A 25291-nucleotide genomic window follows, 5' to 3' on the forward strand; every position below is an offset into this window, starting at 1 on the left:
TTCAAAATAAGCTGCATCAGTCTTCATTCATAGAATGAGGGACAGAGTTTTGTGTTTTGAAAGTTGCAAAGTTGATCATAAAGCACTCAGTTCCTATCCTTAATTTCCATCTTTCTTGTGCCTGTTTGATATCGGCTCCTTCACTGTGTACTAACATCCTTTCCACATAAAAGGACAGTTTTAAAAATCTCTGACAGCCAGTGCAATGAACTGGTATGAAAAAATATGCGTAACAGAGCAGTTACATTTTTCAGTTACGCCAAGACATACTTTAAGACTAAAATGGTAATTAATGGATTTTGCTATAAAAAACAATCATTGTGACAGTTTTTTTTTTATTTTAATTAAAATATTTAAGATGCCTTGTTTGAGTTTTGAACTAATTGCATTAAAGGAACAGCTACCATATACTGTACCACCCAAAATATACTGCACTGCTTTATTTGCAGTTGGTACAGTATCTATATCTAGCCTGCTTGTCAAGTAAAATGTGTTTCTAACTTTTAGTGAAACAATACAAAACACCTCAAATAGGCATTCTACATCAAATAAGCATTCTACATGGAACATGTACTGAAACCATGTTATCTAATAACATACTTTTACAAACATGTAATATGAACACATACAGTACATGTTTGCTATATGTTACTCTGACCTATTTTTATTAAACACACATAATAAATCAATTTTTATTTGTAACTTTTTTTCTTGTTACTGTATAATTCATTGGTCCACTTGAGATGATTAATAAATGTCACATATTTTTTTTTTTCATGTATGGACTTCCATGTACTGTAAACAGAATGTAAATTAGGTCAACCAGTTGAAAAATAAAGCATCTTTCAAGATGAGCTCTTGAAATTAACCTGAGAATTCTCCAGATTAAGTAATCTCAATATAAAATACCTTGGTTCAGCATTAGCAGAGAATAACAATGTTTAACCAAAATTGTATATAACTGAATTTGAACTTTGTGTTTGTAACACTAATTAAACTTCATACTGTATAATATCTGGCAAATAATGTAGTGATCTTATTTTTTTAGAATTATATTATTTTTCTTGGGCCCTGGGATATTTTGATCAACTTGAATGACTGAAGTAAGAATTATCATCTAAGAAGTTCACACCTTTTTTGTTCCTTTTAACAAGCAATGCACAAGAAATCAAATCGTCAACATGTTATGTCAATTATAAAGTTAATAACACAAAGCATGAACTCTATAAGTAATTTTCTCTAGCTACAGTACACAGTGCCTATAATCAAACATGATAGGGGGCATGACTACATAAAACTGTCTACAAAACCTGTCAATATCACAGTAAAGAACTGACACCATCATTTAAAATGTATCAAATTAAACCTGTAGTTCAGTGACTGCTGAATTTACCCAAAAGACGGCTGTTTTTAAAATTAAGACAAACTCCCCCTCCCTGCCTCAGCCCCCACAACACAGATACACAGAAGCTCGATGGCCCAGATCTGTCAGCTGTGTAGTATTCGAAGTTAGTGTCAAGATACTTGTCACTTTTAGCCCCTAGTGATACGCAACTATACAGTTTACAAGTGTAGTTCTAAAACATTCTGACAACAAATGGAATAAGGAAAGATGTGCTCCCTTTTCTTGATCAATCCTGACAATTACAGTATAAAAAACTGTACTCATGTTCATGAATCAAATGGGTATTGGTTACTACATTAACATATAGTGGTACCACCCACTGCAACCAGGCTTATATAAAAGCATAATGTTTTTAATTAGAAGATTTGATCATGAAAAAAACGCATTCCTAACCATAGAGCATAATAGTTATTTTTCATTTTTGTATCATTAGAATTGTTTTCTCATACATAAAAAGAGCATTTTTATGTTTTTAGGAAATATTATTGAACAAAGGCAGGTTAAGATGGAACTTGTCCCTTGTTTGGTAGAACACTAAAAGCTTGGTGAACTAAACCTATTAGAGTATACAGCGAGAGTGGTCCGATGTTTTATGAATACATCCATGAATACACACGGTATGCTCTGAATATTATTTTGAGCTTTCTTTCTCTTTGAGTTATTGTCTAAGCTGGCTCTTAGTGATAGTGATGGGAACATCATTATTGCTGTTCTGGCATTAGTACTGCAGCACTAGCAAACTTTGTTTGTCTTACATGCTGACTTACTGTAGCAAAATACTGGATCTTTACCCTAAATCTGAAATCCTAGATCTTAAGTTTGAAAAGACTTTCAGCTCCTTTCAGGCAGCAATGTGACCCATGTCCATGAAACATTCACATTTGCAGTATTCGCCATTCTTGCTCTGCGTCTTTGAGACTGACAGTTTTCCAAGTTCACAAAGACTCTAGTGGCTTTTCAAAACACATTCCAGGAAAGGTGTCCTTTTCTATGATGGCGCTGTAGGGTGTTCATTTCTTAAGACACTGGTACATCAATGCACTGGGATCAAGCATGTAACTCTCTGAATTGAGAAACTTTGTTAAGTACTGAGGTGTAATTGGATGTGGAACAGCATATGTGATCCCAGGCATGACAGCCATGACTTCAGCAATCTTCTGTTTCATTTCCCCAATTTCTTGATCCTGCTTCAGTATTTTTCCTGTAGGATAAAAATAAACACATAATGAGTGACAGCTGTTAGTAACCTCAAGCTCTTCATTATGAGGCTCCGGGGACAAAGCTTTACAGATGGAGCAGGAAACTAACAAAGCCCCTGCAGCACTTCGAGCTTCTGTCCTTTGAATGGAGAGAAGCAATAGCAACCTTGAAGACAGAGACCTTTTTCGCTCACTTCAGAGAGATCTGGAGGAGCGCAATCAAAAGAAAACAACATGCCAGAACAACAGAAAAGGTCACATTTCAGTTTATTTTGTTAAATAGGGGTGGAGTAGTATAGGGGGTAAGCCTTTGGCCTCAAAACTGACATGTTGCGGGTTCAAATCCCAGGTGCAGGTACTGCAGGCTGCCATTTCACCCCTGGGAGAGGTACTTTACCCCAGTTGCCCCAGTCCACCCAGCTGTATACAGTAAGTGGGGACCAGCATTGCCGGGGGACAATTCCTGCGATGGATCACTGTCCCATCCAGGAGGGGGGGGCAGTCATGTGTGCTTGTCTGCCAGACTGCTACACAAACCAGGCTGAGATCAGGCCTGATGAGCCGCAGTGGCTCCGGGCTCCAGTATCTGGTACGGACCTGACCTCCTTAACTACCTTTTTAAATTCTTCTTTCTGTAGCTTCAGTTAAAAAAACCCAAAGCATTGAGACAGTCAGTATTGCATTAAGGGATATGTCACACAACAACAAGCACACAGTGGGAATAATGCCAACAACAATAATAATAATAATAATAATAATAATAATAATAATAATCATAAAGAAACCTTGGGCTATTTCTAACTGGCGCCGGGCATCTCCAAGGGCAGAGAAAAGGTCCAGTTTTATCCTGGTTTCGGCACTTAGGTTGTATTCTAGATGCTGGGTCTTATCCTGCATAGCTGAGAGCGCTGTCAGAAGCATGTCAGCGTCCTGCTCAATACCTTTATATTTATGAAGCACCTGCCATGAAAAAGCAAGAAAACAGACAATGAGGGAACTCCCTCTTACAAAAACTGTTAAGTCTATTTGTTATACGCATTGCTTAGTATTATTGCATTTGGGGAAAACGAATGTAAATCCCAAAAGTATGATGGGTTCCACTAAGTGATAACCATGTTGTTTCCAAAATGCACCAATCATATTTTTGTCATGTTGCTTTCAATGTTTTCTACTAAGCTGTATTTTTCTGTAAAGACTTATGTCTGATAAACATTTGCGTGCATTTTCAAACAGTACAAATGAGCATAAAAAATTGGAGTGAACGGTATTTTATCAAACAGGTTTAATGGAAATAATGAACAAAGTATTGTGCAGATATCGAGATTCAATATTTTAAGTGACTGCTGGTAAAGAAAGAATATTAATAACAAAACAAAATAATGTAAAAATGAACTACAGTACGTGTTATCTCAACAAATGACAAAAAAGCAGAAAATAGAGAAAGAAATTCCATTGTGTTAATTTAAAACAGAAGTCAAAAACTGTATATTCAGAAGGAGAGTAAATGAGTCTCATAATTGCCCTGAAGAAATATGGAAAACATGCAAATTCAGTGTCTTGACATACCCTCTTAATCTAGAATGCATAACTACTGTAGTTACATAAAGTAAACAGCTATTACTGTATTTCATTTTCAATTTCCTACTCATTGGAGAAGTGTATCTGATTTTGCTTTCCAATTTAAACACAAGAGGGAGACAAAGTTCAAAGCCAAAACATTTAAATGGTCAAGAAATAAAAAGCAACATCATTTCCAGGGGCTAGAATAGCGCAGGTTTAAAGTTAGTATTTCAGTTTGCAGTTTTGAGGCCTTAAAAATGAAGTATTGGAAAATATTTAGATCAATCAGTTGATTTAGATAAGAGGCAGGATAAAACCCACTGAAACCCAGAACCCGCAACGACATGTACCAGGGTATGTGTTGTAGTGTATGAAAGATTATTCTTTAGGATGAAATATTAAGCTCAAGTCCTGACTACTTGGTCATTAAATATCCAATGGCACGATGATCAAGAGAAAGGGTGATAACCTAGTTGTGTTGGTTAAATATGACTTTGGACTTACTCTTACTTGCCTACTTTAATTTCACCCTTGATACAATTGGTACTGTAAGGTATGTTATCACTTCTCGACCTGGTCTGCTGGGTAGTGGCCCTTCTGGTCCATAATGGCTGCCACTAACTGACCATTAGCCAAGTGGGTGATGCACTTACAGTTTTTGTCACATCATGGGTTCCCTGCTGGATGAAAAGCATTCTGGATCTTTTGAAGTGAAAAAACAAATGCAGTTTTCCTTCGTGTTTGTACTGTACACTCTGACCTGGGTACCTGTCCCAGCTTAAACAATAAAGCCAGGAAGCACCCTGGTGTTCTGTTTTAACATCAGTTACATGTGTTCATCTCTGCCATATTCCTGACGTTTGGATCTTCCACCCCATATGTGGTGAAAATATTACTTTCACATACTAAAGTGCAATAATTTTGATCTTCAAAAGGGTTTGTGAGAAAAAAAAATACAAAACTGTGAATACGGCACGTTTTTTTTTTTTCATTTAAAAGCAGCACAGCAAAGTTCCCTTTTAATTTAGGATGTTTTTAAGGTTTTATGTCATTACTTCTCAAATAATCAGAATAAATGCCTGGAGTAAAAATATTAATGGAAATAACACGATACAGTAAGATAATAAAGAAAAGGACTGACGTACTATAGATATAACACTAAGAACACATGGAATGTTACCAAGAAAGAAGGGTTGGTTGCTATAGCTATTATGTTTGGAAAAACAGTTTTAATCTAAATCTAATCATACAACTCATACCATAAAACTACAATCTATCATACAATTGTCTACATAATTTTCACAAAAACAACAACAAATGTGTGTATAATGGATACAAAATAATGCCACTGAAACAAATGTCGGACACAGACTTAACTCACATCAACATGCTTAAACACTTAAAGTAATTTATTTTTACCTCCACTTCATTTTCTAGAGCTATAATTTGACCCTCTTTCCCCTGGAATTCCAGCTGTAGTTGTTTGTACTCTGTCTCTAGCTCTTTAGCTTTTTTCTTTAGGGTCTCTGTGTGTTCCTGCCTAACACGAGAGATGAAAAAGCTTTTAGGCTTAGCTGACAAGGAAAGACTCTGCTTTTGTTTGTGTTAAGCTTTCAAGCAGTCCACACAAAAACAAAGAAATGGAAAGCATTTTAAAAAAAGACATTATGTGCAATGCCTTAACGTGTATAATACAAAATCAAAGGAAAAAATGATAAAGGAAAATGTATCTTTACGTTTTGTCACAAAAAGCTTTTAATGGAAAATTGCAACTGTAATTATGCTGTACTTTCTTCTCAAGTAACACCATAACAAGGTATGTCAATACCTCTCCCTTTCTAATATTTTTCCATTGTAAAGGGCAGCACTATATTTGTTTGTAACCTACAACCAGGATTTTAACTTAACTTTAGAAAAACAAGAGGGGGACAGGAGAGAAAGCTTTCCTATCTGTTTTCTAAAGACAGAAAAAAAACAAATCTAAAGGAGATTCTTTCTGAGCAGAATAGCACAGATACATTTTTGTCTTTATAAATTACACAATGGCACAAACAAGCCCTAATCTTGAAATGCAAACCTATCAAGACTGGAAGATGCCATAATGTTCTGATTTCATTCACAATCAGTGCTGTTACAGCTTTCTTAAGATTGTGCATTCTTTCAGGTTTGCCAAGGTAACTTTTTAAACATGTATTGAACACTTTCTTTTCAAAATGAATAATGAGTTCTGCCATTCCATCATTCCTCTGTTCTCAATAAGCACTTTATATTTCAAGGTTTGCAGAGAGCTGAGCCCTGATGCAGAAAACACAACAGGATGTCTGTACAGGATGCTAGTCCAGCACGGAGCTTACGTGCAAAGGCTTCATATTAATTAGCTCATGATGTCTAACATAATACTACATTAAAATGTATTTTAGCAACGAATATGAATTTTAATGTTTTGGGAATAAAAATGGTTAAATGTCTTAGGGGGGGGGGAATTGTAATGTTTTCCTTGGCACAGAAACATACAATTCAAAAGGAAATTAATGATTTCCCCTTAAGCCAAAATGAAAACTAAATTTATATACAAGGAGCTGTTATGTATTAGATGGGATAATTTTCCAGGTAATTTTCAAATGAAACGGAGTTTGACTTTACCTATTTGTGGATAGCAGAGCACCCTGAGGTATTACAGAGGACTCGTCGGGTTTCCGGGTTCGCATTTCAGACAGCTGCTTCTCGATAATCGTCCGAGCTTCCATCTCTGCCTTTATCTTTTTCTCGAGCAATGCACACATTTGTTTGTCCCTCTGCTTGGACTTCATTATACAGAGGATTCTACAACAAAAGGCAGCGCTATTAACACAGTCAAAAGACAAGCTAAAGCCTTTTTCCAGGCATACCAGTTACACAAATCCTTGATTTCAATCTTCAAATCTCAGAAACTAAACCTGCTTGAGGCAGGTCAGCATTGGAAAGGGAATCTTAATGAAGTTAAACGTGACCTTACCTACTGTACTTAAATTTGTCGAGAGGAAGACTGGTGTTTAAAGTTGCCACAAAAGTAAGAAACGGGCAGTCGAAAATAAGCCCACAAAACTAATATTTTTCTTAGAGAGCAAGTACTGTTGTTTAAGCATGCCTACTATATACTGTATGTTTTCACTTGCTGATCACAAAGAGACCAATTTTACTAAAGGTATGCTAATAAACCTATGCTCCTTAAAATGAGCACGGTTCTCATGAAAAGTGAATTGTTTTTAATGTATTTGTGGTGTTGGTTTGTTACCACACAGTATATACTATATCAAATAAGGAAAAAATCCTATAAATATCTAGGAATACACACAGTAAATGCAAATCTGTCATGGAAAGTACTGTACATGTTGGCTTTATTTGTATCAAAGTACTGTACAACAGTGAATTTACATTTCTTGCAAGTTATGGGTTTTTAGCGTTAGTAGTCAGATACTGTCTATGTTTTCAGTTGTGTGGTACAAAGTGTCATGCAGTATGGAATAACCGTTTGGTATAACGGTCTTCCTGTGCAGCAAAAAGCCAAGATACGCTTGGGGATATGTTCTAAGATAGTGGGAGCAGGGTTTTGCTTACATTAGGGATATATTAAAACTAGCTGTAAGTATGTCCTCCGATCCCTCACACTTTCTGCATAAAGAATATCAACTGATGGTTTCAAACAGACATGTTAGAGCCCCTCAATGTGGATGCAACAAAATCAGGAATTCCTTTCTACAGTATTCAATAAAACATGTAATAAATTAGTTTGTGGTTATGTGCAAAAATTAATGGGTATGTGCAACTATAGGGGCTTAGGGTGACTGTAAGGGAGTAGACTTACTGTACATGTTCTGGTAACCTGTGCGAATTCCTGTAGGAGTGGAACATAATGATTGTGTATGGGTTGATGTCATGAATTATTTATATTTGTATTGTTTGTATGTTTTTTTTCTCAGTCTCTGTGGAAAACACAGCAGCTTGGAGGCAAACCAAATTCCTGAGAAATCAGACAAATAATTATCATATTGTATTGTATAAAAGTGTTCACTATTGCCAGTTATTATCAATTTCAGCCGTGATTTAGTGGAGATTTCAAACACCACGTCTGTCTCGGACTGGAGCCAAATTGAAAACAAACAGAAAAGGTTAAAACAAGTCATAAAAAGTAGATTTAAAATTAGATATAAATGTACTGTTATCTTGTTTGTTTAAGTAAACATGCAGTAAAAGCATGTTTTGTTTCATTCTTTCACCTGTTAAAAATGGACTAATATGATTAACTCAATCCTTTGCTTAATCATAAGAGTAATTTTGTGAAAACTGTTTTTATTTTTTTTACTTTTAATAGTGTAAGTCAGACTTCACAATACATTTTAGTGATAGCTGTCAAATTGATCTTAAATTCAAAAATTAAAACGCAGGCATACTTATTTTGCAGCAAATCATTTTCCTGACGAAGCAGGCCAATTTCTGGACGAAGGCTTCGTTCGCTGTTGGTGAGGTTGCAGTAGTGGCTGCGAAGTTCCTGCTCGTTCTGCTTACTACTCTGAAGTTCTCCTTTCAACTTCTTGAGCTCCTGCTCTAATCTAAATACACAGAACAGCTGTTATCATAAGAACATTTTTTTTTAAATTGAAAGTGAACCAACATAGTTTTTAAATGTGTATCTGAAAAGAGATTTGCACTAGACCAAACAATGACTTTGAATCATTTTTCTAAACATAAATTCACTATTACATACCCATGGATATTAAAGAGTGACACATCGCTTAATGTATTTTTTTTTCCATGGTACTGTCAAATAAAACAGAATATTATTTTTTTTGTATTTACATACTTTTACAAAGCCATTAACGTATAATATGTGAAAGTAGTTATGTTAAATCAAACTGAAATGTTATAATCTGAGAAATTAATAGTCCAGAGCTCTGAGAACCTGTGGTTACGTTTCTGGTACACTTGACCAATCTAACTGCCAAATCTGAAAACAATCCAAAGAAAGGCTTCAATTAAGATTTTCCAGAGAAAAGGTACATAATCCAGTCTTATGTTGAAAAAATTATTTAAATTAAAAATGACAGGAGCATCTACAGTACCTCACTGCAGAATGTGTCATTACTAACTCAACAATCTGTTAAAACATACTTTATATATACTATATCAAGGTTCTCTTAAGACAATCTTTATACTTTATAAATATATAACACTCTCTCATGTCTTTGGACTGGGAGGAAGCTGGAGCACCTGGAGGAAATCCACACAAACATGGGGGAACATTCAAACTTCACAGAGATAGCAACCCAGGTCTGGAATTGAACCCAGAGCCCAAATGCTATGAGGCAGCAATGATAACCACTGCACCAACATGCCACCCTGCAATGAGTCATCTTCTACTGAAATTCTCAGGTAAATCACCCTAATCTTCTTATTTTAGAACGCATCTTGTTTGGAAATTATTTTGGTCATCTGTCTAGAACTGTCACATTTTATTCAGCAGTTGGTCATGTCGGGTTTTTTTTATGCCTGGTCTGCCTATTTAGGCACTTGGCCATCCATGTAAAAGTTGCTTAGTGCACCTAACCTGGAAGCAAAAGCAATACATAAAAAGAAAACTTAAAGTTAGCATAACAATAGTAATAATAAACATACCTGACGATCTGCTCTAAGTAAATGTTGTGATTATTGGAAATGTTCTGCTTGCCCGTCTCTCTGGTGGGACTGGTATTTTTGGTGGTGCTTCTTTGCTTCTTCTCTCCTTTGATAATAGGCACAGTGCTGTTGCCGGGAGTCCTGCGCACTTTGGGCGAAGAGCTTTTCGAAGTCTTTGGGGCTTTAGCTTCCAAGTCCTCTTGAGGTAGACTTTCCGAACTCCCGCAGGACTCGGATATCGCCGTCCTGTTCGGCGAGCTCTGCTTGTGCTCATTTTCGCCGGCTTTGGGATCGGGAGGCTGGGCGTTCTGATCACTGGGTTTCGCATATTCTGCTTCCCTCTTCTCCTTGCCCTCTATCTGCAGACAGTCTAGCGAGTATTTATCGTCTGTAGCGGCAGCACCATTTCGATACTGGTATTGCGTAAACTCAAATTTTGTCTTCCACTTAGAAGCTAAAGACACAATACAAATACCTTCTAGTGAGCGTTATTTCACCGGCTTCGCTTCACAAGGCGCATTGCAACTTAGAAAAACTGCTACTGAGCCGCTATATCTAGACTTCTGAAAATGTAATCGTGTTTAAAAATTCATTCTTCTGAGAACAAAGAAATGTACAGTAGGTGAAAACCTCAAGGCGTAAGCAAATTACAAATTACACAAATTACAGTACTTAATGTTAAAACAGTAAGTGGAAAATAAAAATACAACATTCAATATTCATAACAATATATAATGTAACATTACAATATATAATATTCATAACAATATTACATAACATAAGCATACACAATGTCCTCCCCATTTTCAAATGTACAGAGAAAACGGATCACGAGTTTCAACCTACTTTCCTTGCCATCTGTTACACATCTTGGATAAAACTGCAAGCCTGGAGGTAGAGACTGTTGCAGGAGTTGCGCATAGAAGTCGTTTTCATTGCGAACCGCCTTTTGTATTCGCAGTTTAACAACACTGGTGAAGTAACAGGAGGCGTCAAATCCAAAATAAACTATCGGGTAACCAATGCTAAAAAACAATGATGGAAATATGTTTAGTGTTGATAGGATCAATAGGTACACCCTGACAACAATACCAGTTTTAGGATATCACACATTTTACAAAATAAATGTCCTCAACTACAGTAGTATGGAGAATAAATACTGTATTCACTCATGTCTAATGCTTGATTCTGTAAGGAACAAAATATTTTAATCGTGCTCCAAGAGGCTTTAGGTCAAATGTCAGGAGAGACAAGTAACGTACAGTATATTTGTTAGTTTTTTATTCTGTTCATTCTTTTGTATTCAGAGAATGCTATTGTACATATCATTCATCTTTTTAATTGCTGGCCACATACAGTACCATTTATTATCAAATCACATACACTGTAATATGGCATTGTATTTCCAAATGCAGTCTATTCTCTGACAACCTAAATGTTATTTTCTTCTTCTACATACTACACACAGCAAGCACTACAGTATGTGGACCACATAGAAAAAAGTATCTTTCTGAAAAATCAGGTTTCTTGTCAACTTACCAATGAGCTGCAAAAAGATGAGACAGATTCACATGAGAATTTTTAAGATCTTTAAACCTGAGAGATCCTTCAATATACACAAGTAGTAGCCACAGAGATACTGTAGAAAAACACAGTCCTTTCTCTGAGGAAACAAAAGGTAGATAAATGTATGGTATCGTTATCAGCAACACTCATTAAAGTTTTTACTGTAGTTCAAAAGACAGGCTTGAAGCCAATTCATTCCATTACTAAAGTTATCTCAGTATAATCTTTTACATCTATTAAAAGAGATTTAAAAAGTTCTCAACACTTAAGTTTCTTCATATTAAGTTAAAAATAACTTTAAATGAGTTTATAATCCACATTGAAAAAAGTCTAAGAGCAAAATAACTCTTGTCTTAATCAAAGACATTTTTTGCTGTGCATTACAGTTCTTACCTAAACACAAAAAGTCTATTATTTCTATATTATATAATGTAATGTTATGACTATACACTGTACAGTAAACTCTATTATTATACAACTCATTTGATTGTTTCTGTTGACGTGCAGATAATATAGATGCATCTAAGGGGAAACTACATGTTTTTAAAGTCAGTTAACACAGCAAAGAAAAACAAGTAGCAAATTTACATTGTTATTATTTCAATGTTTTATTTGTACAAACATTTGAAATATTGATAGGTAAGACTAACAAGTACTTTGTTAAGATCACCATTTAGCCAAAGCAACTTCAAAATTTTAAATATGTAAAATGCTGGAAAGATCCTCACCTGTATGCCATATGTAATTGAACAATACATACGTGCTGGCAGCAAAGAACAGCCAGTGTAGAGGTACAAAAATTAAAAAAAATACATCGAGAGTGAAAGCTGCACATACGAAGACCACACAGATAACCTGGAACAGAAGGCATTACACAAATAAATTCAGGATCAGCTGACACTTGTGTGGATGGCTACTTGAATATCTATGATGCTACAGTATGTGAAAATGGGAGTAAAATGATGGGATTAATTTATCCACAAGTCTTAGCAGTTTAATTTTTTTTTAATCAACATAATAATAAGATCAAATAAGTCAAATATGATAACATAATGTAGTTTTCAATTAATAAGTCTATCTTCAGCTATATATTTGACCAATCTACAAAGAAATCCTTTCTTATTCTATAACTTTTTTCTCGGGTTATTTCACCATTGGAATTAAGCGCACGCTTCTCAAGAGAAATAATCACTGTCAATCAAAAGGACAACTGACTATAGGAACAGAAATATACAAAACAAAATCTCACCAGCCCATGGCAGTGGAAAAAGGTGTAAACACTCCCAAAGAAAAGCCAGCAGGACCACAGGTATTCGAATCTGAACTCTAGAATAAAATCTGCCAGGAGAACCAGAATCCAAATTATCATGAATTTCAGAAAAGTAAAAGCACTGAAAAAAAGAGAAAAAAGTTTGTTGAAATACTTCAGTTTCATGTCAGTGTGCCTTATAACTAATCTAATTATTAATTAGAATGTTCTGATAATATTAGTAATATTTCATTTTCTAAATACTGTACCAGTGTAACAGATTGGGATTTTAAATGGTTTATGGGAAACACTTCTATCTCTTACTTGTAAATAAAATCCTTGTAGAAAATTAGAAACTGTTGTCTGAGTGTAATGCGCAATGTGTATTGTGTAGTGTCAATTGTTTTTCATCCAAAAGCACATCCTGTTCATTCTGGACAAAACTGCAGTCATAACAAGTAGATGCAAAACTGTATTTGCTAGAATAAGACCAAGGGCTTATCCTGCACTCAAGACAGCAGCTGTACTTAAAACACATGAATCATTCAAGATCTCTCATACTGTAAAAGAGTGACACTTCACAAATCAGTATTAGGTAATGAATGCTTCTAAATGTACATTTTTTAATGTCAACAGATAAAGCTACTTACAAACAGCTGTGGACCTCATATGTTTTAATTGCATAGACCTCCAGTTATTTATTAACTACTCCAATTTATACCAACGGTTTGTGTTTATAGGCCTACACAGTATGTTGACCACAATTTAGCTTGTTCCATCCAATTTAAAAGGACAAATATACCCATGCATAATTAGAAATAATTAATATTGAATTGGAAACCAGAGTCAGAAGTAATTGAGGACATTCTGAACTAAAACAAAAACCCATCATGTCACTAAACACCTGTATCATGTCACATAAACATTTCACATATGATCTTGTCACATTCCACATTTGTTCCCCAAATATATATATAACCAAATGTAAAATGCTGGGTATAAATGTGACTTTTAGTTAAAGGGGGTTTTAAAAATATCAATGAACTACATATTTGCAAATGTTATCCAACCCCAAATACTCTTTTCTGTAATATAATTCTCCAAGTTCATCCCCAAGGGGTTTTGTATCATGGTTTTTAGTTCACTTCAATAAACATTTTATGTTTTCTGAAAGAGCGGATATCATTAAAACAATATTCCCCTATGTCCTCTTCTAGACCCAGCCCTTATCATAACTTGTTCCCAATACCCAACCGGTTTCCCCTAAATAATATTTCCACTACTGGCACAACTTGAACATGTGCAGGCATTATTGTCTAGGCTGAGCTTCACAGGTCGGAAACAAAAGTAGAACTGTAGTGCCATCTACTGCCACTAGAGGACCCCATAGTTCTGCACAGCTAATAAGATAATTGTTCTGCAGCTATCTCTACGTTAGGAATTGGGAAAAGAAATACATTTCGTGGAAATTCCAATAACATACAGGAGCCCTTCACAGGACAGGAGTAAAAGAAAAGTGTAGCTTACACGTGTTAAGAGTTAGTCTGTGCTCAGATGCACAGGAGAGGTAGAGGCTTGAAAATTATCCCAGTGCAAACAAAATCCTACTTCTCAGCTAGAGTCACTGTCCAGAGAAATAACTTTCTCTGCAGAAAGAGCTGTAGGATGCCTCAAAATATTTTGAGCACCACTGATTACAGTGGACCACATCCACAGCTGTAATGATCTACTCAACCACATAAGGTACTCTAGTGAATTTACAAGCCATGTTGTCCAAGTCCATCAACTTGTTAGAAGTGAACTTGTCAATTTACAGTGTGTTCTTGAGAGGTTCTAGCCCAAATAACTGTTAACCGTGACTTAACATTTTGATCAAATACATTGCCATATTTTTTATTTCTGGGTGTGTGGAAAGTATACAAATATTTATGCAAGAGTAACTATTTACCCATGTGAATATATTATGTGAGAGGCTGGTGATCACCTGTAGGAACTGAAAGGACTCAAGTGTTTGTTTTACTGTGCCTCTGACCTTCCCGAGTATGAAATGACACAAAGTAATTTCTTGTCACACATGGTAAGATTTGCATGCATAAAAGGTACACTATCTGATTTGCTTTGATCACACTGAGATTATGTTAAAGCTCGGTGAAGATTGACAGCCTCCCCCAAATAAGGCAAAAAGATGCTTTCTTTTCTTCACTAAAAGGCTTGTGTTGTCTCTCATTTGGCAATCATAGAGTACAGGCATACAAGAGAATTTAAAGTCTGTTTATTACTGCTTTAGTGGTTGTCATCTCATAGTATAGGGAGTGATAACCTCAGCTGCAGAATTTAGCTTATTTTGTCTTTGGAAATCTCATTGAATAACTTTATGATGACAGCATTTTCAGCCCTGTACATTCACACATTGTAATGGCATTGTAATGGCAACACCAGTGTAATGCTTGTTAACAATGGCTATAACAGTGGTTCTCAGCCCTGGTTTGAAGTAACTCTGTGTCTGCTTTATTTCCAACAATTTCAGCACCCAGAACTGTAAGCTGTCTCTTCTCTACTTGTCAGTTTTTTTTCTTCTTTATTTCTAACTAAACAGCTCCTAATAGGTGATCAATATTTGAACAGAGACACGGGGTACATGAGTTGATGTTTTTCCTTCTGCTATTAGTTATATTTCTGCTCACATACTTTATATAAGGGCAGTTCTGAAATTTAACAATTAGCACCAGGTTTGTTTATAAGTCCTCTCTAGCTTTTTCAGAGCTGAAAGAAAATTAAAATAAATGAAATAACCTGTAAATAGCATAATTTGTAATTAAGAAGTTAGCTGGAGCAAAACCAAAGGACACAGGGGTTACCCAGGAGCAGGACTGAGAACTGCTCTGGTTGGGTATTTTTGAAACTACTATTTTTGAACCACAACTGTGTGCAGAAAAAAAGGGAAATCAAGCAGATCAATTATTGTCAGCAATTGGCACTGGTGACTAAGGACCCAGCTGAAACAAATAGACACAGGAGTATTCCAGGACTAGAGTTAAGAAATACTAGGTGTTTGCTTAATATTCGCAAACAAATGTGGAACATGTTCAGTAGACACATACAACAAGCTAATACCAAACAGCATCCCTGTTTTGGTTGGTACTTGACAGACTGCATGAAGGAAATCCCTTAACTTCATGTGCTACATCTCTGCCTGTGCATACTAAGATGTCTGCACATTTAAAGTGCCATTTAAAACTGAGAATAGGAGTCAGTTACCCAAAGGGTTGTGGGAGTATGGAACAAGTGCCAAAGTTATGCTGTTGAATATCATAACCTAATTTTTTTGAGAGCTGGATGAGATTCTAAAAAAGGAATAAAGTTCTACCCAATTAATGATTTTGTGCATTTCACAAAGACTCTGAAATACAGGATTGCCTGTGAAAATACCCTCTTAAATGAAACAGTTGATTTCCATCACTTTTAAATATCTGTATATAAATCAATTAATCAGTGGAAGATGAACTGAAAGGCACTGCCTATCTTTCATGTTACTACAGAGTGGCCAGAGATGTTCAAAGAATGAAGGTGAACATCAGACTAACTGGAATACATTTTAGACTGTGGAGCAGGAACCCTAAACATGGAAACTTCTTTTTTTTGTTCATCTTGCAAGGACATCCTGAAAATCTTCAATTTCATGAGCATTTTAGCTTCAGAATTCCCAATCAAATAAATATCAAATGAAAGTCCACTCCTCTCCAAATATCTTCCATTTGTCATAGAAAAAATAAAATAGAGGACATAAAAAGCAGCAATAGATGACTTTGACTTTATCAAAACAAGTAATCCAATATACTACCTGCTTAAAGTTTTCCATGTGCAAACTTTTACTTACTTCTCAATTATTTACCAGAAGTGACTGCTTTGTACATTCAGTCTCTGACACCAAATGTACTAGAACTAGAAAGAAGCTTCTCAATTGTAGTTTGTAAAAATAACATGTCTGGGATAACAAATACAGGAACCATTTTAATTTACCAGTTGGAAAGAAAATGCATAGCAACTTGAGTTGATTCTATGTCAAAAGCTGTATTAAATGGTATCATATGGAACTGTAAATTATGAGCTTCATTTGATTAAATATGCTTAAGTATAAGCTTTTGATGCTTTCAATGTATCTATTTTGAAGCATATTATTTTATCATGCAGCTCTGAATTACTGCGCAACTTATTTTTACTCTGACCAAGTGAATTTTGTTTCTGCAATGTAAGCACACACTTTCATAAAAGTGCATAATCTAAAGACTCATCCCTATGTTGTAACTATGTAACAACATCTTTCCCATCTAATTGGATTCATAATTGAATATGCCAATATGTTCTGTAGTTGCAGACAACCATTTTAAAACCCCTCATTCCAAATAATATTGTTGCAAATGGGGGGTTATGAAGATGGTGAATAACAGGAATTGATTGAGCAGCTTAGTTAATAACTAAATTAAATAACCATAACCTCTACATCAAAGGATTTCTCCAAGCATATACCCAAGCAGTTGGTAAAGTTATTTATTTGTTCTCTGGCACAGTTTTGGTGAAAAGAGCAATAATTCAGACACACAAGCTTAAACAAATATTTATTAATAATGACAATACACTCGCTATACTAAACACCAAATTAACATACAACACATAGGTTTCCCTATGTACACTGTATATTACAAGTTTACAGACAATGTGCTTCAGAGACCTACAGTACATCTAGACCACCCAGAAAACCCAGTATTTGACTCCTAATGCCTACAAAAGCCAAAAGAAGACATAGGCTGCCTTCTAAAATAATAGAGTACAACTTGTGACTAAATCACTCTGTCTGCAAACCTGGATGCTAAATGTACAACATAAAATCAAGCCTATCTCCCTATTCCAAAATGCACTATCTAAGCATGAGATGCAGTTTTAAACCAAGGGATTCTTCACTCAGGAACTCCAAGCTCTCAAAAAGCTACAGAACAACATTCTCTCTTAGCAAGATTCAAATACTGTAGCTCCAACCGGAGCTTTCTGGATGAACTTCACAAGAATAACTTCTACCCAAGGCCTACAATATAATACTGCTCCCCAGAATGCTTCTACTGTGTATGTTGTTCATATACAGAACTGTTTACCTTAAGTTCTTGTGTTCGTGGTTTTAAAGATACGGATCAAGGCAATTTTAAAGATGGCTAAATGACAAATTTGGTTTCTTCCTACCCAAATTAAGCTGCACTAATAACAGTCAAATTATTTGTAATAACAGAAAACACTATTGGATGCTTTGAATAAACTGTTGATCTTTACAACAACCATATACTGTATTGCAACTTTTGAATGTGTGTAACATGTCTAAGATGTTTGCATAGCAATGTATAGCTTACAGTAAACTTAATAATCATGTACTATATCACAAAGAGAACATAACCTGAGGTATTTAACAGCACTTTTGTAAAGTTATAGTCTTGCTGTACCATCTTACCACAGCTGTATCATCTCACAGTAGCACTGGGATTAATGGAACCAGGCTGCAATTTGTCACATGAATTCTCATCTGATTATGACTTTAACGTCAACATGTTTATCATGTGATATTTCCTTCTCAGGAGCCACAGGTACCACACAACAATGGCATTATCAACCTATCTTCCAAGTCCAACAGCAGAATGTTCTGAATGCTCACATGACTGCCAAACAGTGCACTTTATCAGCAGCTGTTAATTAAATTTTCACACATAAGAACAAATGTGTTGTTTGACATTTTCTGTCTCTATAATCAATTCCATTACTGTATATAACTTAAATATATTTTAAAATATGTATCCAAGATATATATATATAATTTGTTCACCATGAAACATTGATTCAGTTTTAAATGCACTCCTTGTTATACAGTTGCATGAAATGTAAAAATAGTATATACTATATTCCACCCCCTCAGTCTAAAAAAACAGAAAATCTTCCACGGGGAAGGTGAAGATGAATAAGGTCTAGTTTTGTCTAGTAGTGCTCTGCTTTTATTCTTGAGAACCCTAAATAAACAGCAGTTTCCATCTGAGTATACAGTTTTACTTGAGAGACAGAAAAAAAAATTACAGCAGTTCTAAAATACTTCTCTTCTAAGTGCATAAAAACACAAAAGATAGAAAGGACCCTCAGTTAAATGAAAAGCTTTATGAAAAAAAAGGCCATTCAGCCTATCAGAGCTCCACGTGGTTGTGCATTAGAACATACAGTATGATTGTATCTCAATGTCAAGCATGAGTAAAAGATCCACACATACAGTATTATCCTTCAAACTGGCAACAGTCTGTTATGTACAGTACCGGGTTTTCCAAAAAGCACGTTTAATAAACACTGGTCTATAGTTACTTGCAATATTGTCCAATGTTTTAATCTGAAATCTAGGTAATTTCATTTAATCGTTGCCTGCAATGTAATATAAAATACTATACAGTATGTTGGTAAATAATGAATTCATTTTGTTCTTAAGTATTAACAGATATTATCAACATTCATTTATTTGTTCTGTGTAAGAGCCCAGTTATTACTTTAGTAACAAAACAAAATGTTTAAAGAACAAATTGAAACAAAGAGCCACACAACAAAAACCCTGCCTATCCAAAATTCAGCCACACTATACATGAATCAGATAATTATGTCTCGACTGTAATGACGCTTTTGTAACCGTTTGTGTCAAGCATGTCTGAAAAACATTCAGTTCTCTTAATAATATGAGGCATTTTCTTCCTAAATCTTCACAATAAAATCTGAAAAAATACAAATAAGTATGAAGTGTATTATATAACAACATCATACACGTCACCCAGGCATAACCTTGGTGAATCACAACATTGCTAAAAATAATACATAAATACGTAATTTACAAATAATTTACAGTATATCAGACGTTCAACAGTGATCACATTATTCCGATCTAAAGTCTTAGGCTATGCTGGATTCAGGTAAACATCCATGTTCTATCTTGATAATATCATTGTTTTTATGTTAAAATGATTGAAAACTGAAGTATTGTACGACAGTAACTCGTTGAATAATCACAGTAAAACCACCGACACGATTTCACGTCTGTAACATACTGTAACTGCCATTAAAAAGTGTATTTTCATGTTCTTTGTCTGATTTACCATGCAATGGAAATGTCTCGCGGTCTAGACATGTTCGTCTCAAGTGTTAGCTGGTGCTCTTGAAGATACAGTGTACACCTTCTAATCTGTCACAATGCGATCTGACTAGCGAAGGCTCTCTCTGGAACACCTTCACGTTAAAGACATCAATTTCCTTTCAAGCATCACTGTAAAGTTATATAACATTTGGACAAGCAAGTTCAGAGTATTCTCAGTAATAATAAAGATACATAATAACAATGCACAGCATATAATTTTAAAAGTTGATTAGGCATTCTGTTAACAATGCATTGTAAACTGCTACAATTCATACACGTTCTATTATTAGAGAAACAGAATAATAGATTATATAATTATCTAGTCCTTCTTGAAATTTCTTTAATTGCAAAAACACGGCATCTACGTACTCAGTCAATGCTAGAATAATATCGCCACCCAGGCACGAATTAAGAAGCGCATCATCACACAAAACAACAAAGCAATGGTATCGCTCGCTGCGTCACTTGATCATACCTTTCCGAAAGCCTCTCCGTTATTTTAGTCCTTTTCATTTTCCTTAGCCTGCTGGCGTCTACAAAGCGCTTCTTCATTGTATGTCCCCTGCACTTTAAAATTGGGTCACGGCGGCTTGGGTCAGAAATAATGAAGAATGCAGGTATTAAAGTCTTAATCAACAAAGACAACCTGAATACCGCAGCTTTTGTCTATGAATGAAACTCAAATATTGCCGTGTGCGCATGCTCTCGCTTTCTCCAATGTTTTGAAAGCTATGTAAATGACAGGAACACAACTCGCACGCACACCGAGTTTTCGGCGAGCTCTGCCGGCGGATGGCGAGGGTGGTTTGTTCGTGGTGAACCTTCTGCAGCTTGCATTAAAAATAAAAATCGGCTTCAGCTGTCATCATTTTTAAAATTTTGAGGAATAGAAAGATTTGTTTTAGGAAATAGCGGTGAACGAAAATTAGTGAGTGAAACTGTCATTTAAGAATTTAAACGTTGGTTTAGTACAGGTGCACACTTCTGGTTTTTCTTTTTGCAATGTAAAAAAAAACACGTGAGAGTGTTATCCTGGTTACTTTAGGAAGTATAGAGACTTTTTCTTTCTCAGAATCTTGTCAGCCAGCGTTCAGAGTAAGTAATTAATAGTGGGTAAAAATCCACCACTTGTTGCTAAACCTGCGATCTGGCCTATAATTCTGGACATTTAGAAATAGGACTGGGTTTTAGAGATGCTCTTTAACTGATAGAAATTAACCTGTCAATTTCTTGATCAGCTGTTCTATAATTCTGTCTGCTGTTATACCAAGTGAACAGATAGTCAGCAGTTCTAATTTGGGAAATATACTGTACAGTAAGTGCAATTAGGTCAATTATTAAATAAAATAAATTGGCACTTTAAAATATCAATATTCACAAATAGTCATGATAATATTATTATATTATGATGAACAGTAATCTCAAGTTTAAAAAATAAGTGACTTTTTTCTATCAAAATAAACATTATTTTACAAAACACATTGCCCAATAGGTACGCATTCTAACAAATTATTAAACTAACATCAAATAAAAACTTTCTAAAAGAGGCGATTGTCTATGATCAACCAGAGCAAGTGTATGCTGGGGCTGGATTTGCACAATGAATGAGTCACTCCAAGCCCTACCACTTACTGTCCATGCCTTTTCCCTGTCCCGGCTCTGAAACTGTGGTTTTCCAAGCTCAGGGAACAGGGATTTCTGCTTAAGTCACTGTACAGGGCCCAAAGTCCCTTCCAGCACTATAATAGGGTGCAGTTAACCTGGTTTCCAGATTACGTCTCACTAATTCTGAAGGAATTCTGCCTATGTACAGTATATAACCTAAAGAGCCCTACACTAGCAGCTTTCTCTACATACTGGGGGAGGCAGTGAATGGTGACATGAAAGATGCTATTGACAGCAGCCAGAAGCTCTTCCCCTTATACAAATACTTGTACTGTAAATACTAATACCAAGCTATCTTGAACATATCCGCACCCATACAACTCACGCAATCCATGCATCTGTGTGTCCCATATGCCCAGGCTGTGGACACGTGACAGCTACAGTGTTCAAGATTTACTGTTTGCTACAGTAGGTTTGTTTTCTTAGGAGTCTAATGCATAGAAGGCATTGATTTGAACATATTGGAACGGTTTTATTTTTGGAATTTGACATTAGTAGGAGTTTAAACACAACCAATACCCTAAGCTCTTTCCTCTGTTTTCCTTTTATAAATGATCAATTTATTACTTGTCTTTGTTAGAAGAAAGACAAACCACTACTCTAAGCAGGTGTGAGCCTGGTCAGTACCTGGATGGGAGACCTCCTGGGAAAAACTAAGGTTGCTGCTGGAAGAGGTGTTAGTGGGGCCAGCGGGGGGCGCTCACCCTGCGGTCCATGTGGGTCCTAATGCCCCAGTATAGTGACGGGGACACTATACTGTAAACAGGCGCCGTCCTTCGGATGAGACGTAAAACCGAGGTCCTGACTCTCTGTGGTCATTAAAAATCCCAGGGCGCTTCTCGAAAAGAGTAGGGGTGTAACCCCGGTGTCCTGGCCAAATTTCCAATTGGCCCTTACTAATCATGGCCTCCTAATAATCCCCCTCTATGAATTGGCTACATTACTCTGCTCTCCTCCCCACTGATAGCTGATGTGTGGTGAGCGTTCTGGCGCACTATGGCTGCCGTCGCATCATCCAGGTGGATGCTACACATTGGTGGTGGTGGAGGGGAGTCCCCATTACCTGTAAAGCGCTTTGAGTGGAGTGTCCAGAAAAAGCGCTATATAAGTGTAAGCAATTATTATTATTATTAATTATAATTATTAATTACTGTACTCTTTTGGTGTGAGGGAAAAAAAAGGCTCAAATGTCAAATCGTGATATTTTAATTAACCATTAGAGGGGGTAGTTGTATTGTGTAGCTTTGTTAATTTTACAGACTGCAATGTAATCTTTTTGACTGGTAACCAAGACACTACACATAACCTCTGCCAACTGTTGAAGCACATTACTAAGAGCACAATGAAGTTCATTAAAAAAAATATTATGACAGAATACAATTCATTTTAATGATAATGTGAAGAAAATGAATAATTAATAATATGAAAAGTATGGCATTTTTAAAGAACATTTTTTCATTCATATTTCAGTGTAAATAATATAAATGAGTTCTTTTTTGCAGAAAGATCTGTTCTACAGGTTTTTTTCAACAAACTTTGATCTCAGGCAGTCTAACTGTTTCAGCAGTTTCTACAAATAGCAATGAAGGTGATGTTAGTGATGGTAGCTCAGATGAGGAAAGAATAATTGATCCCTGTGTTCTGACTAAAGAGCGAAATAACAGCAATGATGGCCGAAAGTGAGCGTAGCAAGAAATGATGATTAAGAGTCTTGCTTTCTAATTTAGTTTCTCCATATACTAGAAAGCACACTCTGTGCTCATGAGAACATAAGAATGGTTACAAGCCAGAGAAGTCAATTCTACCCTTCTAGCATATTTGATAGTTAGTAGCAAGTTTCTTTCATTCATCTGTTTATTGAAGGAAGCCAAATTATCAGCTTCAGCCACAAGCCTGGGTGATTTGCTCCATACTCCTACCCTTTGAGTACAGTGAGTCTTGTTTATAGTTTTAACACATACTGTAATTTCATCTTTCTGTATGTCCTCCAATTCGTGTTATCTACTGTATTCATTCAGAAGAAATCCATTGGGTTGACTTTGTCAATGACTTTGAGGATTCTGAATTCTTGAATCAGCTCTCCTGGTAGTCTTCTCTGTTAGAGGCTCAAAAGGTTAATTTCATCCCCTTAAACCCTGATTGTTCAGATTGGCTTTGGGTTGAGAGCCTTTCACTGCTCTACTCCTAGGCCTGGAACACCCATACAGATTAAAAGTTATTTATACACAGCATTCTTAACAGTGGTGCTTGTCTCCTGTCCTGGAGATCCATTGTGTCTAATGTATTTTATTGTGCATCTGTTCTTAATGATCACCTATAAATGAAATAATCATAACTTAACTGGTCCAATTTCATACTTTTTAAAGGTCTTCCAAGGTTGATGATGTAAAGAGACTCTTAAAACCTGTGTGATTCTGTCCCTGCAGTTGTGCAATTACAACATAAGAGAAGTGTGTTTAATGAAAAACACAATATAAATTTGACACTGATTAATAAAATCATAAGTGACAAATGATGAGCTTCTTAGGGGACATATTGTCCACACTCGAAACCACATTTGAAAATCTTAAATTTCTTCAAATAGATAAAGTGCATTTTTATTAAAGACCTTGCTAATGACAAGGTGCTAACAAAATATGTCCGGTCTTACTTAAACATAAGATTGATTTCCATTTTTGGATACCAAACTCTTCCATGTTGCAGATGTCAGAATGTAGACTTTTAGGGTGAACACTAAAATGAGATGAATCCTCATTCCTTTAACCTGCATCCCTGAATATATTCTTAAGGCCAGTATTATATTACATGTAATTTAATATTGTACAGTATTAGACCAAAGCAAAAATTTGCTATACTGTACAATAAATCGAACCTTGCATTTTATCAGGCCAACTGTATTGAAGTTCACATACCCACACCATGTGAGAATTCCTCTGCTGATACTAAATCCTAGAAACCTAGAAGCTTGTGATGATCAATGGGCAGCTGCATTTATAAGGAATTTGAGACTCTTGGGATTTCCTTCGATTTTGAATGGAATCATGATTCACTGAGTCTAAAATCTGAGTAAAAGCATTCAGTACCCCCCGTTTTCTGGCAATAATTCCCATATTAATACCTACAGTATTACAGTATGTGAAAACAAATGTTAATGTTAATGTTATAGCACAGAAACCTTGCAAACAGTTATATTGGCTGGTAAGAGATTAAATACAGCTTATATCTTTGTGGGTGACAGTACATTTATGGATGTGTTACTACTCAGTCCATGATTATGTCAAATCACAAATTCAATAACTAGTGTAAGCTGTAATCACGCGTAGCCTTTATTCATAGTTGTTACAATCTGATGTTAGTGGATGACAGAGTGTATCAATGATTTTCCATGAACAGACCACATGATTTTTCCATTTCAAAGAAAATATTAATCCAGATTAATTACACAATTTGACAACAAGTCTGTTCCTCACATCCTTTTAATAAGAACCTAGATCATATTAATTGTGGCCATTTTTCTATCCTTTGTGTCTTGTTGATACTTCCACCTAGGTCAGATTGCAGTGAACACTGTTTTTGAATATTGTTCTATCAATTGCCTTTTGGTTTATTTACTTTGGGTAAATCATTAAAAACAGGCTGTGCAAATATACACAGTATGTATATAATTTACATTTTATAAACAATTATTGTAAATAACATTTTAACTTAAAAAACATTGTGTTGCATGATTACATTAACAAAATATGTTAAAGTACTGACATGAATCTTTCTTCTGGGGATCTGAGAAGCAAAATTCG

The 25291-nt window shown here is 35.5% G+C and overlaps 1 protein-coding gene across 1 annotated transcript; it reads right to left on the minus strand.

The window, feature by feature from the left end:
* Positions 1-780: 780 nt before the first annotated feature.
* On the minus strand, positions 781-20537 carry LOC148674803 (macoilin). The gene is made up of 11 exons (XM_088625470.1): positions 20305-20537; positions 12632-12773; positions 12111-12237; positions 11356-11479; positions 10663-10841; positions 9817-10270; positions 8595-8753; positions 6808-6987; positions 5584-5704; positions 3390-3564; positions 781-2606 (listed from the first exon to the last, which is right to left on the minus strand). The coding sequence occupies exons 1-11, from the start codon at positions 20379-20381 to the stop codon at positions 2416-2418; spliced, it is 1929 nt and encodes a 642-aa protein (XP_088481596.1). The 5' UTR covers positions 20382-20537; the 3' UTR covers positions 781-2415.
* Between the last annotated feature and the right edge of the window lie 4754 nt (positions 20538-25291).

The sequence above is a fragment of the Lepisosteus platostomus genome, chromosome 3 (genome assembly GCF_059453375.1).
Source record: "Lepisosteus platostomus isolate fLepPlt1 chromosome 3, fLepPlt1.hap1, whole genome shotgun sequence".
NCBI classification, from domain to species: Eukaryota; Metazoa; Chordata; class Actinopteri; order Semionotiformes; family Lepisosteidae; genus Lepisosteus; species Lepisosteus platostomus.

Excerpts from the sequence above, each read along its gene's own strand:
- LOC148674803 (XM_088625470.1), bottom strand. The coding sequence starts at position 20,381 with ATGAAGAAGCGCTTTGTAGACGCCAGCAGGCTAAGGAAAATGAAAAGG. Across the intron at positions 12,774-20,304 it reads ACGGAGAGGCTTTCGGAAAG|TGCTTTTACTTTTCTGAAAT; the intron begins GTATGATCAAGT and ends TCTTTTTTTCAG. Across the intron at positions 11,480-12,110 it reads CAATTACATATGGCATACAG|AGAAAGGACTGTGTTTTTCT; the intron begins GTGAGGATCTTT and ends TTGTTTCCTCAG.